Genomic DNA, 17,307 nt, shown 5'->3' with positions numbered 1-17,307 from the left:
TACCCATAGCCTTATCGAGCCACACATTCTGGAGTGTTCGACATCTTGCCTGACCCCACTCGAGTGCGACTCTAGATAAGGCCATGGCACTACAGCGAGCCCTACGACCTCACCAACAACACAAACATCAGCCCTAGCTTGAGGAGATCTTGTAGAGGCACATAACCACCTTCCCACATCCATTGGATCTGCAGAGCCTTCTACAGGGTAACCCATCCTTGATATCTTTGATGGCCCCCTCCTCCTACCAGGGGGTTAGCTCCATAGGCTGCATGATGATGAAGATGGTCCCATTTTGTATCATATGGCTCGGATTTGACATTCCCAGCTCATAGCTCTCGTCTTTATTTTCTTTTGTATCATGGACATTGTTGTATCACTTTTGGTCTCATAGATGCATTGGGTCTTTTGAAGACGGTTAAAATATAACTTTCTTTCTTTCTTTCTTGTTGATGAGATATCCCATGGACATTATTGTATCACTTTGGTCTCATAAGCCCATTGGATCTTTAGTAGACGCTTAATATATCGGTCTTTCTCTCTTCCGCTTGATGCATGGATACGCAGCTCATGCTGGCCTCGAGAGATAGTGCTTCTAGGGTGGCCTCAAGAAATAGTGCTTCAAGGCCCAGGTCCAGGAGCCCCGCACCATGTTGGCTTTCTGACACATTGGTGTGCCCTGCAGGCTGCAGCGATGTACGATTCTTATTTTCGGGGGCAGATATAGGAGAGGAGTATTGGAGGATGATGAAGAGAGTTGAGACTGCAGGTGGTGATCCTTCGCATGTGATCCAGAGTAAGCCATTAGTGCTGCATGAGATTGTCTTGGCTGAGTTTGGAGTCTCCCCCCTGATCATATGACATAGATGCACCTTTCCAGACTATCACCTACATACATCATGTGTACACACTTGATGCAGATCCCCTCCGTCCGAAGGACAGGTGTGAGGACTAGTGTAGTCAAGGCAGGGAGCAACTCCTTTAACATAGTAAACAAATGCACAGCTGGTTTCAGATGGATTGCCTCCCCCCTTCCAGTATAGTCTTCTTCTCTCTCTCCCGGCAAGAGAGCAACCACCTTATCCACCTTGACTTGACAGGGCTACACAAGCGCTGCAAATGGATGGCCTTCTCCCCACGAAACTCAAGTTCTACAGTGCAGAATTTCCTAGGAGTTTCCAAAAATGAATTTATTAAAGAGCCCTAGATACTCTCATGTGGAGTGATACAAAAATGTCCATGGAAATCTCATTATGGAATACAAGGCACATGAAACATGGGAAGCATCTGGATTCAGACCCCAATGGATGGTATTCCACTCTCCAATATATCAAGGATGGGGCTAATGAGTATGGCTGAGACGCCTCCCTCAGCCACGTCAATGGAAAGGTAGCTCGGATCGTGGCTGTTGTCTGGGGGCTGGAGTTTGCATGCCTGGTCTGAGGTAATTCCTCTCGGGCGAGGTGGGTCTGCAACAACTGAGGTGGGTCCACGGGATCTACTCCTCATGGGTCTGGAAGCCCCCCCCCCCCCAAACCTTTCCTCACATTCAAGGTTGAAGCTCCATAGTTTGCAAGTGTTTTAAAAAAACCTATTTTATCATACGGTATCCCAAAATTTCATATCGTACCAAAAATTCCCGCACAATATCATAACTTCATACCGTGACAACTATGAGTGGCCCTATCTTTTTGTTTTTTGTGTTCAGACATCCAATCCGTACACGGACCATATGTCACATGTTTTTCGTCTCATAATCTCTTCGAGCCTTTAGTAGACGTTGATAAAATCTCTGGGGGGCACTCTAAAGAAGTTGCTCAAGAGCTCAAGCCTCTAGCCCAGGCAAGCCAAAAACAACGGTTGAAAAACACACAAAGACGATCGAAAAACGATAAGAAAAATGGTCATATCAGCCGGAGGGTAAGTAGATCTTACTCCACCCCTTTTGATTTTTTTGATCCCCGCCAGGACATGAGGTGAGGATGATCTAGCCCTTCGTGGTTGTATTTAGTCCATCGTGGCTGTTTTTTTTATTAACTAATAAAAGGATCTATTTCTTCGGCTTGGGGTTGGGGGGGGGGAGGGGGTATCCTACCGTACGAGCTGTACGGTACGAATTGGTTCGTACTAGTACGAGAAACAATCATGGGGCCACTTACTACGTAGTTTCCCTTGTGTACAATGTAATAATAGATATGGAGAGCTCACATGTTTATGGTAGAGTAGAGCATTGAGATGCCCACCACTCGTGACGGTGCCTCATTTTGGTTGAGAGAATGTCTTGAATTTGGAGCTGAACAATGTAAGGTCTACATCTCTAAGGGTAAGGGCGCCTGGCTCTATGGAGAGAGAAAGAGCAAGAAGAAGAAGAAGATAAAAGTTGTATTAACGTCTTCAAAAGGCCAAAATGACCTATGAGACCAAAAGGTGACATCATATCCATGAGGTACATCATCTTGGGTACAAAATAGTAATAAAGAAAGATAACAAAAATCTAGAACTATAAAATCTGATCTAGCCACAATTCCGCATCTTCGTGAAAATCGATCTCGAATCTTGGGGCCAAGGACCTAGGGCTCACCACATCGAAGAAGGCCACATAGTATCAACTTGCCCAAAAGGGCGCGGCTCTGAATAGAGGGACCAATGATCCCCCCCGATCCCTGTTGAGGCCACCTTGGCCTGAGCAAGCCTTCCATTGCTACTAGCCCAAAGAAAGTTGAAAATCAACCACTGTTGAACTTGACCAATCAAGCTCGGAGACAAGGCCGAGCAAGAAGTGATGTACCACATGGTGGCGAGAAGAACCTGGTCTGCCACCACAGGCCGGCAAGCTAAGGAAAGCCTAGTTGAACTCCAGTTAGTTAGCAACTTCTTCTGAATGCCCAAAACAAGAGGGGCTAGTTGCTACTCGTAGGAGATATCGATATTGACCTAGAATCCAAGTTTCAATTGGCCTCCAAGTCGAGGCGGGCGATGAGCCAACCCAAAATCCACGCGACTTGTGCCAATTGTGGTGGTAGAAGCTCTCTGTCGCCTCGGCAAATCTTTGGAGATTCCCCTCATCTCCGGATAGGTATATGTTGTTGTGTCATGTGCAAACTTTGAATCAAGCAACTCCTCCTACATGTGGATGGGGAGGCACAGCCTGTAGAGCCCCGTCTCCTAAGCAGAGAGAGAACTTCTCATAGCCTCGGCAACAAACAAAAATAGATAAGGTGCCAGTGGACATAAGGTGCTAGTGAACAGCCTGTCGGATCGAGGGAGGAAGTGGAAATCTCTCGCCTCTCGGACTCCTTGAATGAGAACCTAGCTATGTGAAGCCAAATAGAGCCTAAAAACACCTTAGACCCACTCCTTGGGAAAATCCCATCTGGCACATCGTCCCCTCCAAAAAGCCCCAACCTACCATGTTATAGGCTTTCTCAAAATCCAAGAGGAGAACAATAAGATCTTGTTGCTTCAACTTTGCCGAAGTGGTTGCGTCCCAAGAACTGAAGATGTTGTCAAGAATGCTCCAATCGTGGATGAAACTGGTATGTGTCGCTGGCTGATGGCCTTGGCTAGGATTTTGTAGGCGGTCAGCTAAGGAGAGGGTGATGGGCCCCATTGCCAAATCTCTAGTCAGTCACCACCCTCCATGGGAATCAAATGGATCAATCCCTCTGAGACCCTCTCTGGCATGGAGCCCCTAGTCATAATCTCCATTGAAATCAATTTTTATCCGCCTTCCATGAGATCCCAATGTCGAAGAAATAAGGAAAACTAGAAGCCCATCTTCTCTCGGGCATTTTCCCTTGGGGAGTGCCATCAGAGCCTTTTTTTTTTTTGAAAAAACGATCCTTCTATTAGTTAATGAGAAAACGCCATAAGGCTACAAAGCTCACCTCGCAAGGAGGGATAAAAACACAGTGAACACCTGAGCTCCACCCCGTGGCTGGCCGCTCTCTGGGGGGGGCTACCTAGTAGTACATGTGGGAGGTGAGAAAAGCCAAACTGGAGGCCTATAGTGCCAAGTGACATCCTCGCCCCTCGCGGTGAGGAAAGGGCCAGGCTGCCACGTGCGGAGGAAAGCCTTGCGGCGCCCTCTCATGCGGTCCGAGTCGCCCTGGAGTTTCCCCCAGTGTCCTCTCAAGGTGTGAATGATGTCCACCCAGAGGGCCTGTATGACCTCCGCCGGTGGAGTCGCCTGGCGGTCAATGGCCTCCCTGCATCGGGCTCTCCATATGTGCCAAGCCGTCATGCTGCTGATCATCTCCCATCTGTGCCCGACCCCCTCCTGAGGGGCTGCCGAAGAGAAGTCTGGCGTCGGAACCACCGCCATCGCCCTGTCAGAGACCTGGATGGTCGCACTGCCAGGGACGTCCTCATATCCAAGGGCCGGGCCGCTGTCCGTGGCCCAAGCCACCGCACCCCACGTCACCAGCATCTCACCTGGTGAGCCTGCAAAAACCATCCTGAGAGCGCGCTGCCAGACCTGCTGTGCCTGTGGGCAATCCCATAAGCAGTGCCGCTGCGACTCCTGTGCATCGCCGCACCGAGGGCAGGACGCTGGGTGTCTGCCAAAAGCTAGCCAAGCCCCCACAGCCAGTCCTCTATGCGCTGTGAGCCAGAGAAAAAGCGACACCTTCCGGGGCCGGAAGCTGGCCCAAAGGCGCTGCCAGAAGTCCCTAAGAAAGGCAGGGGAGAGCCCCTGTCGCCGCCAATGCTCGGCCGCCGCCGGGGTGCTCGCTATTCTGGACCTCTGAATCTGCCGCCCCAGCCTCGTTGTGTACTGAAAAAAGGGGATGCCTGGGCTGGTGGGGGCCGAGTAGGGATCTCGCCAAAACCACTCACCTGGATCCCACTGAAGGCGAATAAGAGGCCTGCTGTCCCAAGCCCATAATCTCCAAGAACAGTCCTCCCCTATCGAGGCCGGTGAGGGGTCTACATGCCACTGTCTCTGATGAAAGCCGACCACCCGCACCCTCTGAAGAATACAACCCTGGAGCCCATCCAAATCCAGTCGTGTCCTCTGAAGCTGGCCACCCTCTCCCACCTCGAAAGTGAGTGGGGCGACTCTCTCCGCTGTGCCGTAGACCGCTAGAAGGATCTCATGCCGAGTAAAGACACCCATCCACTGTGGAGGTGGAGGGTCCTGTACTGGGGTCCGCCACTCCCGGGGGATGGTCGCCTCAATGTCCTGTCTCATCGACTCTCTGCCCCTCATCCCACCGAGTCTCCTCTCCTGAGCCTCTAGAGGCAGCTGCTGAAAACATATCCAGTCGTCTAGGGACTGGGCTGGGCCGGAGCTCAACGGGCCCCACGACACGTGAGGCCGCGATCCAACCATATGGCGCTGGGAAGTCGAATCAAGGGGTTCCAGATCAATGGCTGCCTCAGGCGCTCCTCATTGGTGCCCGGGGGAGTCTGGAAGAGTGACGGCCTCAGATGCGCCCAGGCCCTCAGAAGGCTAGCTGCAAAACGCTCCTCAAAGCCAAGGCCTACTCCTCTGGATCGCTGCTCTGTAAAGATCCACCTGATGCTAGGGGTCCAGGGGCCGCTAAGAGAAGGAGTGCGGCTGAGCATCCTGGAAACAAGAAACTCCTTCCACGGCTCAGCGCCTGGCAGGAGGCCACGAACTACCAACTTGCCAAGCAAAGCTCGGCTTTGGCAAATAGGATCAACAATGCCCAGGCCGCCTCTCTCCCTCGGCTGAGTGATCACAGCCCATGCCACCTTGGCCCTAGCGGGCCGCCCGTCGCCTCTGGACCAAAGAAAGTTCCTGATGAGCCTTTGCACCTGGCCAATGCACGCCCGCGAGAAGGCCCAGCAAGAAGTGATGTACCACATGGTAGCAAGCAGAACTTGGTTGGCCACAACTACTCGGCCAGCCAGAGATAAACGAGCGGTACTCCAATACAGAAGCTTCTTCCGAATGCTCAGAAGAAGGGGGGCTATCTGCTGCTCCGGAGATATGTCAATGCCCACGTAGCATCCCAAATAACGCACTGTAGTGCCGGGGGGCAGCCACTGAAAACCATCAACTGGCCTCCAAGTCGGGGGAGGCATAGAACTGACCCACAACCCACATGACTTGTGCCAGTTGATCAAAGCACCCGAAGCTCTGCAAAACCTGTCCATGGCTGAGGCGAAGCGGCGGAGGTTCTCCTCACCTCCCTGAAGATAGACAGCAGTGTCATCCGCAAACTCCGAGTCTAGGAGCTCCTCCGAGGTGCGGATGGGAAGCTGGAGGCCCCGCAAACCTGTATCCTGTGCCGTCAAAAAAGTGCTCATGGCCTCCGCCACAAAAAGAAAAAGAAAGGGCGCCAAGGGGCACCCCTGCCGCACCGAGCGCGAGAGCTGGAATCTCTCTCCGCACACGCCCTGTATCAGCACACCTGGCTATGAGCCGATGTGTAGAGTGCAGAGACCCCACGGATCCACTGAGGGGGGAAGCCCATCCTCTCCATAGTGCCTTCCAAGAAGGCCCAGTCCACCCGATCATATGCCTTCTCGAAGTCGAGAAGGAGCACTGCGAGATCCTCCTGCCGAAATCTAGCCAAAGCCGTAGCCTCCCAGAAAGAGAAAATGTTATCCAGAATGCTCCTATCCTGGATGAAGCCTGTCTGCGTGGAGTGGATGATGTTCGGAAGGTGAGGCTGAAGCCGCCTGCTGATCGCCTTAGCTAGGACCTTGTAGGCCGTGCCTAGCAAGGTGATCGGTCTCCACTGTCTAATCTCCAGTCTGTCTCCTCCCTCTTTGGGGATCAAGTGAATCAACCCCTCTGCCATGCTGTCCGGCATGACTCCCGACTCCATAATCTCCTGGAATGCCAATCTGAAGCCCCTATGTAATAGGCCCCAATACCTCTGGAAGAAAGCCACTGAGAGACCGTCCTCTCCTGGGCATTTGCCCCGAGGTAATGCCTGAAGAGCCTCCTCCAGTTCCGTATCCGAGAAGGGGGAGAGAAGGGAGTGCTGCAAATGGGCCGACACAACCGGTCTCGTGAAGCTCCAGACTGCCTCCCGAGCCTCTCTCACCCTGTCATCTGCTGGCTTAGCAGAGAGAAGATCCCTGTAAAAATCTGTGGCTATCGCCCGAACCCTGGGGGGATCCACCACAACCTGGCCATCAGCCTGCCGAAGACGCCTGAGACCCTCTCGTCTGAAGCGAGGCCCTGTCGCCTCAAAGAAATCTCGAGTCACTCTGTCTCCAGCCTGTGTCCAAAAAGAAGCCCGAGCATGGAATCGGAACTCCACCCGCCTCTCCTCGATGGATCTGATCTCAGTGCGAGCTGACTCCATCTGCTCTGAGATCCAAGGGCTCGTAGGATCCCTCTCCTGGAGTCTCTGGAGGGACGCTAGACTCCTCCGTAGACTCCTCTCCTGCTCTCTAAAGGCCTCCAGACAGTCCAAGGCAGCTTGTCTGAGCATCCGACTGATCTCCTGCAAGCCACTGGCAAGATCGCTGGCTGCCGTTCCTCTCCTGAACTGCAGCTCCTGCCAAACCTGCTCAACTCTGGTCGCAATCTCGGGCTCCTCTATGAGACAATCTGGAATCCGGACGCTCTGGCCCCGCTCTCCTCTCGTAGGGTCCTCGATCTGGAGAAGCACTGGAAAGTGGTCTGAAAACGAGGAGCCTGCAAGTATGCCCACAGTGCCACCTCTATCACAAGCCCACTCATCAATGTAAAACCTGTCGATGCGGGAAAGGTTAACTCCTGTGGCCCGTCTATCCGAGCGCGAAAAAGATAGACTCCCCTGCAACCTGCCAAACTCCGGGAGAGTCCACGGATCCTGGCCTCTCACCTGCAGCACTAGTTCCTCCCAGGCAGCGAGCTCCGGCCCATGAATGGTCTCCTGGCTGCCCCCATCCTGTCCTCTGCATCCTCCAGCATGTTGCAATCCCCTCCTAGGCACCAGTGGTCTGCCAAGGGGAGGGACTGCCTAATGGTGCTCCAGAACTCGGCTCTCCCGGTCGCCCCATTAGGGGCGTAGAAGTTGAGGAAGCCAATGCGGTCTTCCCCAACCCGAAGGATGATCCACTGTGCTCGACCCTGGACCAGAGTGCCAGAGTCCACAACCTCGGATAGAAGCTGCTCGCTGACTGAGATGCATACTCCACCCTTGTCCCCCTGGGAGCCATATGCCAGTGACCAAAAAGTGTGACTCCTGCCTGGCAAGATCTCCCCACAGGTGCGGGTACGCCCGGCAGAAAGGTGGTGCTCCTGGATGAAAAGGATATCTATGGGTCCTCCAACGAGAGCCCTCTGGATCTCCTGGCGAAGTCTGCCCCGACCAATGTAGCAGCGATGTCCACCGAGACCCTGGATGTTCCATGAGAGGATCCTCATGGATGAGCTATGGCAAGTGAAGCAGCCGCCACTGGCTCACCCCTCTCAGCCGGCCCGGATGATCTGCCCTCCACTCTGTGAGTCTTGGGCGCCGGCTTGGAGGGAGAATAGTCACTGTCTGTCCGGGTGCGGAGTCTCTCCAAAAAGAGGGTGACCTGTCTCTGTGTCCAGCCCCACTCCGCCTTTGCCCTGTCCAGGGCATAGGCGTGAGACCAATCCTCTGCATATATGTATCTAAAGGTCGGCTGCACCCTCGGGGCGGCATGGAGGAGAATCAGTAGCACCGCCTCAACTGAGGTGTGGACCGGATCCGCCCGCCAATCTCCTATACCAAACAAGCTCATGCGGGCTGAGTGTAATCGGGACTGCAGTAGGTCCGTGAGCCCCAAGTCGCTGAAGTGGTGAGAAAACTCCAGTATCTGATCACGCAAAACTTCCTCTACAGAGTTGCAATCCCATGCTGTGTCTGGGGCAACACTGAGAGGAAAGGAGAAGGCCACCATGCTGCTCACCACTGAAGGAGAACGAGAGGGATGGCACACCACGCAACCTCGCAAGGGCGCGACCAGTGTCTCGAACGGGCCAGCATCCAGCTGGAGGCACCTGAAAAAACCGTAATCCACTGGTAGCCCCATCACTCGCGGGGGCCCCCCAGGGAAGGCTGGAGAGAACTCTGTGGCGGGCGAAGCTAGGATCGCCATCTCCACTAGTCCGGAGTGGCGGTGGAACAACCGCTGGACTGAACTCTGGCCTACCCAGCTGCGCTGCCCCGGGGCAGTGGGTGGTCTGGCGAAGTATCCTGGAGAGGCCGAGGGAGGGATGGGGGCTCGCGGCGAGGAGGGGGGAGAGCTAGGAGAGGATGGAGAGGCATCTGCCAGAGGATAGGTGTCAGGGGGGGCCGTCGGGGGAGGCGGGAGGGGGGGGGCTGGGGGGGGAGAGGGGGGGGTGGAAGGAGTGCTCTCCGGGTGAGGGGAAGGGGAGCCGGGGGTCGCAGAGTGCAGCCCGGGATCCTCAGGAATCTGCTCCAAGGAGGGGGCGGGGCCCCCCGCGGGGGGAGGCGGGAGCGGGGTCTCCACGTGGGAGGCTCCACCAGCGGCCTCAACGGGCACTGAGTCTGAATCCTCGTCCATCGGGGTGGGACCTACTGGCCGCCTATCCCTGACTGGAGCATAAGTGCGGGTAGGTGCCTATACGCCAGCCGGAGTCGCCTGTCCGCCAGCCTGTGCTGCCTGCTGGCGTCTGCGACGGTCCCTGCGGGCCGGGCGTCTCCGCCGGCGAACCTCCTGCCATCCGCCAGGCTCCTGGGTCTGCGCGGCATCCTCGGCCGGGGCCTGCTCGTCAAATGATGGCGCCTGCTGTGGCGAGCCAGGGATGTCCGGTCTCTGAGGTGGATGGCCACCACTCGGGTCTCCTGCAGGGGGTCCAGAGGCGGCATAGCGTGAAGGATGAACCCCCTTGCGGGGACAGGCGCGTGCGAGATGGCCCATCTCCCGGCATGTGTAACACTGGCCGGGGAGGCCCGAATACTCCACGCGCTGTATCAGATGTCCTCCAGAAAGACAAGGGAGGAGGATCGTCTTTGGGAGGGACTCCGGTGACGGAACCACAACACGAATGGCCGGGAGTCCTGCTGCCCGAGCAATCACTGAAGCCGCTGTCTGAGGCGTCTCCACCACCTGCCCGAACGCCTTGCCAATGGATGACAAGAGGGGCAAGTACTCCCTACGGAGTCCAGGAAAGCAGATAGTGACGGGGAAACCTGTCGCGCCTGCTAGCGGGTCAGAAGCGGGGTCGAAACCATGAGTCCATTGCGCCAGGAACGCCCGGGATGAGCGGAGGGCAATGGGGCTCCGAGCCAGCACCATCTGAGCTGCCTGGGGGGACTCGAAATCCACCTGGTAGTAGCCACGTCCCAAAAAATCTACGCTGACGATCTTGGCGGGCACGCCAACAAGGCTGCCTTGCAGAAGGTCGCGAAGCTCTCTCCGCATCGGACGGCTACCCACTATCTTGCAGACCAAGGAGGAGGCCTCAAGAGCGGATACTGTGGAAACAAACAACTGAAGATCTTCAGCTGTGAACTCCAGACGGAGACCGGAATCGGCAGGGGTAGTCGGAGCGGCCTCCATGGAGTCCTCCAGAGGGAAAAGGCCAGAAACCGGGGTCACCAACGGGAGGGACACAGCCCTGCGAGGAAAAGGAGAGGCGGAGGGCTACAGGATAGCGGGGGCGGGGCGGGGGGGGGAGGGAGGGGGGAGCTGAGGCGGGAGGGAGCTAGCGGTGGGGGGAGGGGCGAGACGGAAGGGGAGGAGAGGGAGAAGGCGGAGGAAGGAAAAAAAAATAAATAAATAAAACAGAAAAAACAAAAAAACAAAAAAACAAAAAACAAAAAAACAAAAAAACAAAAAAACAAAAAACAAAAAAACAAAAAAACAAAAAAAAACAAAAAACAAAAAACAAAAAACGCGCAGCGGAGGGGGGAGAGGTGGCGGGGGAGAGAAGAGAGGCGGAGGAGACGAAGGCGAGGGGGGTAGAGAGGCAGGGGAAGAGAAGTCGGGGGAAGGAAGCAAGCGGGGGGGGGGGGGGGGGAGGCAGCGAGGAAGGAGGCGGAGGAGGATAAGGCGGGGGGGAAAGAAGGCGGGGGAGGTAACGAGGAAGGAGGCGGGGGAGCGATGGCGGGGGAGGATGCGAGGCAGAAGGCGGGGGAGAAAAGGCGAGGAAGGGCGCAATGAAGGAGGCGGGGGAGAGGACGGAGGAGAATGCGGGGGACTGGCGGGGGGGGGGGGGAGAGGGGGGCGCGACGGCGAGAAGCAGCGGGGGGGGGGGGGGGGGGGGGAGGCGGAGCTCGCAGGCGAAGTCGTGCAGCAGTCGTGCGCTCGTCACAGTGCTCTTGGGACCTAACTTCTCTAGTGTGAGTGCCATCAGAGCCTTTGCAAGCTCTTCTAAAGTAAAGGGTGTCAATAGGAAAGTCCAGAGAGTAGGAGGAACCCACCTCTCTTATGTGTCGCCAGACCCGCTCACACGCATCCAGCACCTAAGAGGATAGGGGGGCCCTGTGAGAAAAGAACGGAAGAAATCTGTGGCAATGGCTCGCACGTGTGGGGATCCTCAACTATTGATCCACCCTGGCCTCACAACCTACGGATACCATCCCTCCGCCTGTGGGGGCTTGAAATCTCAAAGAAATCTCTGGTGACTGTGTCCTCCCGCCCACCTAGGTCCAAAAGGAGGCTCTAGCATGGTATTTGCACTCCACCCTCCGCTCCTTGATGGACCTAAGCTCAGTACGGGCTGCAGACAATTGGGCCTCAATCCACAGGCTGTCCGGGGTACCCTCGTGAAGCCGTTGCAAGGAGTCTAGGCTCTAGGCTCTGATGGATGCTCCTCTCTTGCTCTCAGAAGCTAGCATGTCTACTTTATGTGGCCTCCTGTAATAAACTGGTGATCTCTCCAAGGCCTTGTCCACAGCTCGTTTAGTTGAACTAGTGTGAAAATCCAAACTCTCCCAGATCTCCTCTATCTTGCCACAAATCTCGGAATCCTAACTGAGGTTGTCTGGGATCCGGGTGCTCAAATGTTTGTCCTGCCTCCATGGGTCCTCTGGGGATATAATGACAGGTGCATGATCGGAGAAATTAGTGCGTGCCAGAATACCAATCATGCCACCTTGTCCACAAGCCCACTCATCCACATAAAACCAATCTGACTAGAAAAGTTGGGGCCTGTACTCCTCTGACCGGATCTCGAGAACGGTTGCATCCAAACTTTGATAAGCCAAGGGTCCTGTCCCCTCAAAGCCAAAATCAACTCCTCCCAGGCCGAGTGCTCCGTCTCGGAAACTATAAGCATGCCACCCCCGAGTCTGTCCTTTGCCGCCTCTAACATGTTGAAATCACCACGCATGCACCAAAAATCCGCGTATGGGAGGAGCTGATGAACCGTACTCCATAAAGTGACCCTATCTGTTCTGGCGTTCTGGCAAAATGCCCATTTTGTCCTCTCCAATCTTAATGATCACCCACTGAGCTCTCCAATGACAAGGGTGCCTAAGTCGACGACTGCAGGTAAGAGCTACTCGCTGACGGAAATGCATGCCCCACCCTCAGGGGGAGGGGTAGGGGCTGAAAGTTCGGGCTTGCTAGAGGCTCTGAAGGGTCAGAGGGCCTCGTGGGAATCTGGATGCCTGGAGCGGGATCCAAAAATTATGCTAGATAGCAACTAGCAAAGAAACTTTGTACTAAGAGAATACAACGTGCAATGCTGTATGCAAGCAACACGAGAGAGAGAGAGAGAGAGAAAAATGAAATGAAATGAAATGATATATTAACGTCTTCAAAAGGCCAAAATGACCTATGAGACCAAAAAGGTTACAACAATTGGTGGATTTGATACAATGTCTGTGCAAGAAAAGCTAAAAACAACTAACTGAAACTGAAATAACTGTGAGGAAAAGTACGGTACTAGGAGCTCCTAATGGATAACATCTGGGAGGAAAACTCTAGCAACAAAGGTAAGCATCATACACATCACTATCCAAAGATGTCTCTCATCGGTCGATGGCGGATATCCTCAATGTCCTCCATGGTGAGTACTCTGACTGGACGTCTCCCATGCCGTGCTAGTATGGTCCTGATCCTCCGGTGGTCTTGTTGTAGTCTCTGCCGGTGTCGAGATGGGCCTCTCATCTTGGGGCGCCTAGACCGCCCCAGCTCTATAGCCCGATCAATCAGTGTACCTCTAGTGCGGCTATACTCTGGGGCTAGCTGCAATGCCTGCTGGCGTGACTGCTCAATCTCTGGTCGAAAGAAGTCTGTAATTCGCCTCTGTAGGTGTGTCTCCCTCTCTGATCCCGTCCCTCTCAAGAGACCCTCTCTATGTCTACGAAGCTCCAGCAAGTATAATCCGAGGCATCTCTGATCCTGGTATCTCATGACTCTAGAAAGTGGTCCGAAACCCTCTCTAAACAGGCAGTGAAAACGGCCTCGTATCTCATAATATACTGGAGAGAGAGAGAGAGAGAGAGAGAGAGAGAGAGAGAGAGAGAGAGAGAGAGAGAACAATACTGTATTACTAATGACGGAGAAGTCCCACATCCATGTGCTGTTGTGAAGGAAGCTTTGATGGCTTGATCCTCGAATTGCTAAGGTGGATGTTGTATGCTTATGTATGCTAGGGAGTAAACTCACAGGGATGACTTATAAATTGTATGAAGAAGAGGCTGGTTGTGTCTCTAGAAGCCGTCCCTTCACCATATGGTCTTCTAGGCCACCATCTTGTGCAGATACGGGGACCCAAGCTGCTCAACCGTGGTTGTTTCTTGTATTGGGGAGACCGTACAAACATGAGCTAGTTGGTGCCTAGACATTTCAATATGAGGGTGGAGCATTTGATATCTAACAGGACTCTTGCCTTTAAACTCAACTACATCGGAGGATCCAAGGCTCATTGGTAGTGTACAGAAGGGTCAAGAAATATCTCCACAAAGGGAAGTACAGTGGTTGAAGCAAGCACCTCTGAATCCAGTGATACTGAAGCAGCAGCAAGTTCCTGCTTTATCTGAAACTAACACGGCTCCATGTCATTCAGAGTGGCAGGTTTCCAAAGAACAAAGGTTGCATAGAAACATGGCTTCTGGTTTTCAGGAATCTCAACAGCTACCAGAGCTTTCCATAGGCGGCCACAGAGCTCCATCAGAAGATGAATATGTATGGTCTCAAAACAAAACACTGATGAAGGAAAAACAGAGAAGTGAGCGAGTGCAAGTGCTCATAAATGCTCAGAAAACTCAAATAAGACATCTTGATTTGATTGAGCAGTCCTACAAAGATAAACTCAAGCAGCACTATGAAACAGCATGCTTGAAAGTCAAGTCCTCAAAGAAAGGGTTGCCAAGACTGACAGAGAAACTTGTTGAAGGCTTTAGGAGCACTCTTAGCATGTTAGACGGTTCTTTCAGAGTTATACGAAGCAACTTAATAAAGAAACAATATGAAGAGCGCCAGAAGGGGAATAAGCTTATCACTTCACATATGGAGAGGATGAATGCAGGTGAAGATTTGAATTCATCTGGCCTTAAGAACTGTGTCATTGATATTAACGAGAGACATATTCATGATTCTCTTCCTCAAGGTTTGAAGGCAGCTTTAGAAACTGGGGATTTAGGGTCAGTTTGTTCTACCTATGTGGTTGCTGCTATTGCTGGAGGTAGTTGCATTGGCAGCAGTTCCACTCGAAGTTCTTTAGCACCAAAAGGACCAGATCAACAAGTACTTCTTTCCAGGGCTACAAATAGTCGACCAAATACACCAACAATGTTGATACAAGGCCAGCCAGGTAGTTCGAATGTTGATGTTGCAGAACCCCAGGTGCATGTTTCATCTGAAAGTTATCATCATTATCCGCAGCACCAACAGAGATATCATCAACAGGAGCAGCTGCATGATTGTCCTCCACAAGCGCAGCACCAAAGAAGACCTTGTGCTCTTTCTACAGAGCAAGAAGTTCAAGCACAACAGGTGGTCACTTCAGGGCCTTAGGAACAGCAACCACAACAAGCACAACACCAACAGCCACAGCCATCGGTCTCACACCCTCAACCACTGCTGTCCCCCCCACCACTGCCACCATCATGCAGGCACCTCAGCTGATCCAATTTTTGGCCAGTCAAGACCAGGAATTAATGCCTCTAGTCATTCTTATAATTTGCATGAAAGCCATCTTCTTGCTTCAAGAGTTGCAACACACCTGTCTGGCCATGGGGCTCGGTCACAACACAGATTGGTGCCATCTGTTGCGTCAGTGGCATCAAACGCTTTTGCCTACAATCCTACAAGCACCACTAATCCAGCCACTTCTGAACAAATACAAAATGCCCAAGGTACGAACTTGGTCTCTGGAGGTAGTTATCCCCATGCAACATTAAATCGGTTTAGTGGAGGTTCATTAGGAAGAATCTCTACATGTAATGTCACAACATACTCAACAGCTGTTACACCTCAGTCCAATACAAGCTCATTTCTTTCACCAGGAGATACTGTTGCAGTAGGCTGTGTTGCAAGCTCTGCCTCTCAAACCTATGTAGGTATAGCCGAAGAAAACTATTCTTTCTTAGGGGTTTCAATGCCACTTCCTGACTTATCGCCAAATGTAAGTGAAAGGCTTGCGTACGATATTTTGGCACTGGAAACATCAAGGCCACCCTTCATAAATAATGAAGAACCACAGGTTGACGAAAACAGATGTCTGATATCTTCAACTCAAGCTACTTACGAGCATGCTAAGCAGGATACTTTCATTGGAACATCACTTCAATTTCTGAATGCACACACTCTTGCAGTTAATGATTTAGGGTCCGCACATACCACACATCCTGATAAGGGCAGGAACATTGTGCCTTCCAATGTAATTTGCTTATCAGATGATGACTAATATAATGCAATACGCACCAGGAACATCCTTCCATATTTTCTGGCACGCAGATTAAATGTAGGGCCTCCAGCTGTGTACAGAGAAAGCATGCTTCTCCTCTTGTTAAGAACAAGCAAGCAATTTTTTGCATCTCTGTTTTCTCCATGCTGTACAAAATAGAAAACACTTTTTGCTAGAAGTCAACATAATTCTTTGGGCAAAATAAAAATAATTGTAAACTCAGCTTCTGAGGGATTGTAATATATGTCTGTGAGCTGACCAATTGCTAGCATTCAAGTTTGATATTAGAGCTGCCGGTACTGTACTCTGCACGAAATTTATGAAATGGCATATCTTGCTGCACATGAAATTCGTAAAATGGCAATTTTTGCATAGTTTTACAGGCTAGAGCTAATGTCTCCACGTAATGAGAATGATTGTATTGATGGTGGCGGCCCTTCAGGTTATTGAGTCATTTTGCATTTGACAAACGAAGGACCCGTAAGGAGAGAGTCGGGATACTTAGTTGGAACTATGGATAACAAGTGTGTCAAGACTGACAATCTGGTCGACCAGTGTATGGTCGTATACGGACAGTACGAGAGTGGGATGTCTAGCAGAATATCAAAGTGTGAGGCAATTTAATGAGAACCTTCACAAAGGAGTCTCTTGGGTCAGAAGTCACATGTACCCGATAAGAGCATATTCTTCCAGCACGTTGTAATGCAATGTGTATGTTCTGCAGTATATGACCCTTGAATTTGTTTTTTAGAAGTACAAATTAGTCAGGATTGGAATGGAGTTTAACTTTGCCCACTTTTAACTTAGGTCCCTCATCCCTACAATCTCTAGCCAACTTTTGTTACCTTAGATTTTTTGTCGACTCAAAGTTTGAATTAAATTTTTCTCTCTTTCCTCCTCCACATGCCTTCATCAAGGTCATGACTCGAAATCTTTTTATGACACCAAAGTGGTTGTAAGGGCTACATGAAGGTTCAATTTGGCAGCATATACTTGGGAATAGTATTCATGTATGAGATATGTAGGACTTGAGGTGAATCCTATGCCACTTTGCCCATGAGTTGCGGGGCTTGTACAAGCTTGGGGTTAGAAGGCGATAGCGGTCAGCTTTGTGTTCTGGAGTTCGTCAAAATGCCAACCATACTGCTTGATGTGTGTTGATCTCAGGACCTTGTGTTTGCTCATTCTTCCATTAAGTAATTAATCTCCTTGGTTGCAGTGCTATCTAAGCTTGCGTCGTCACACACATCTAAAGAAAGGAGACGTGCATTTTTTTCCCATGAGATCCTTGTATCTATAGAAAGGAATACATCTTTGCAATAGCAGATTGAGGGCCTCTAAAGAGGGGTGCAAAAGATGGGGGAGGTTGCTTCCTCCGGCTGCTTTGGGACGGGGAGACTACATCCATGACAGGAGGGAGAAGAGCCACACTAGGGGTTGTAGTGCCAAATAATACCACCGAGCACTAAAGTTGCAAAATCTAGGGGGAAGGAGATTTTTTATCATATCATCTGGACACCCTAGCTCACATGAGGGTCCTCTAG

The 17,307-nt window shown here is 52.0% G+C and overlaps 1 protein-coding gene across 8 annotated transcripts in view; it reads left to right on the top strand.

Moving 5' to 3' along the window:
• Positions 1-16,554, top strand: part of LOC147607173 (uncharacterized) — a 36,045-nt gene extending 19,491 nt beyond the window's left edge. For 4 of the 8 annotated variants that reach the window (XR_015264815.1, XR_015264814.1, XM_086790962.1 and 1 more), the window contains one exon: positions 13,447-15,938. Coding sequence is in view for 4 of the 8 variants with exons in the window: in XM_086790960.1 (XP_086647086.1) it covers positions 14,678-15,763 (1,086 nt within the window). In the remaining 4 variants the exon portion in view is untranslated. Of the gene's footprint in view, positions 1-13,446; positions 15,939-16,205 lie in introns of those variants that run through there. The other 4 variants (XR_015264816.1, XM_086790963.1, XR_015264817.1 and 1 more) reach the window with 3 other exon arrangements.
• The last annotated feature ends 753 nt before the right edge of the window (positions 16,555-17,307 follow it).

The sequence above is a fragment of the Cibotium barometz genome, chromosome 56, assembly GCF_041138505.1.
Source record: "Cibotium barometz isolate CiBa-2024 chromosome 56, ASM4113850v1, whole genome shotgun sequence".
Taxonomy (NCBI): Eukaryota; Viridiplantae; Streptophyta; class Polypodiopsida; order Cyatheales; family Cibotiaceae; genus Cibotium; species Cibotium barometz.
The sequence above is the reverse complement of the archived record's forward strand: the minus strand, read 5'-3'. Positions and strand labels throughout refer to the sequence as shown.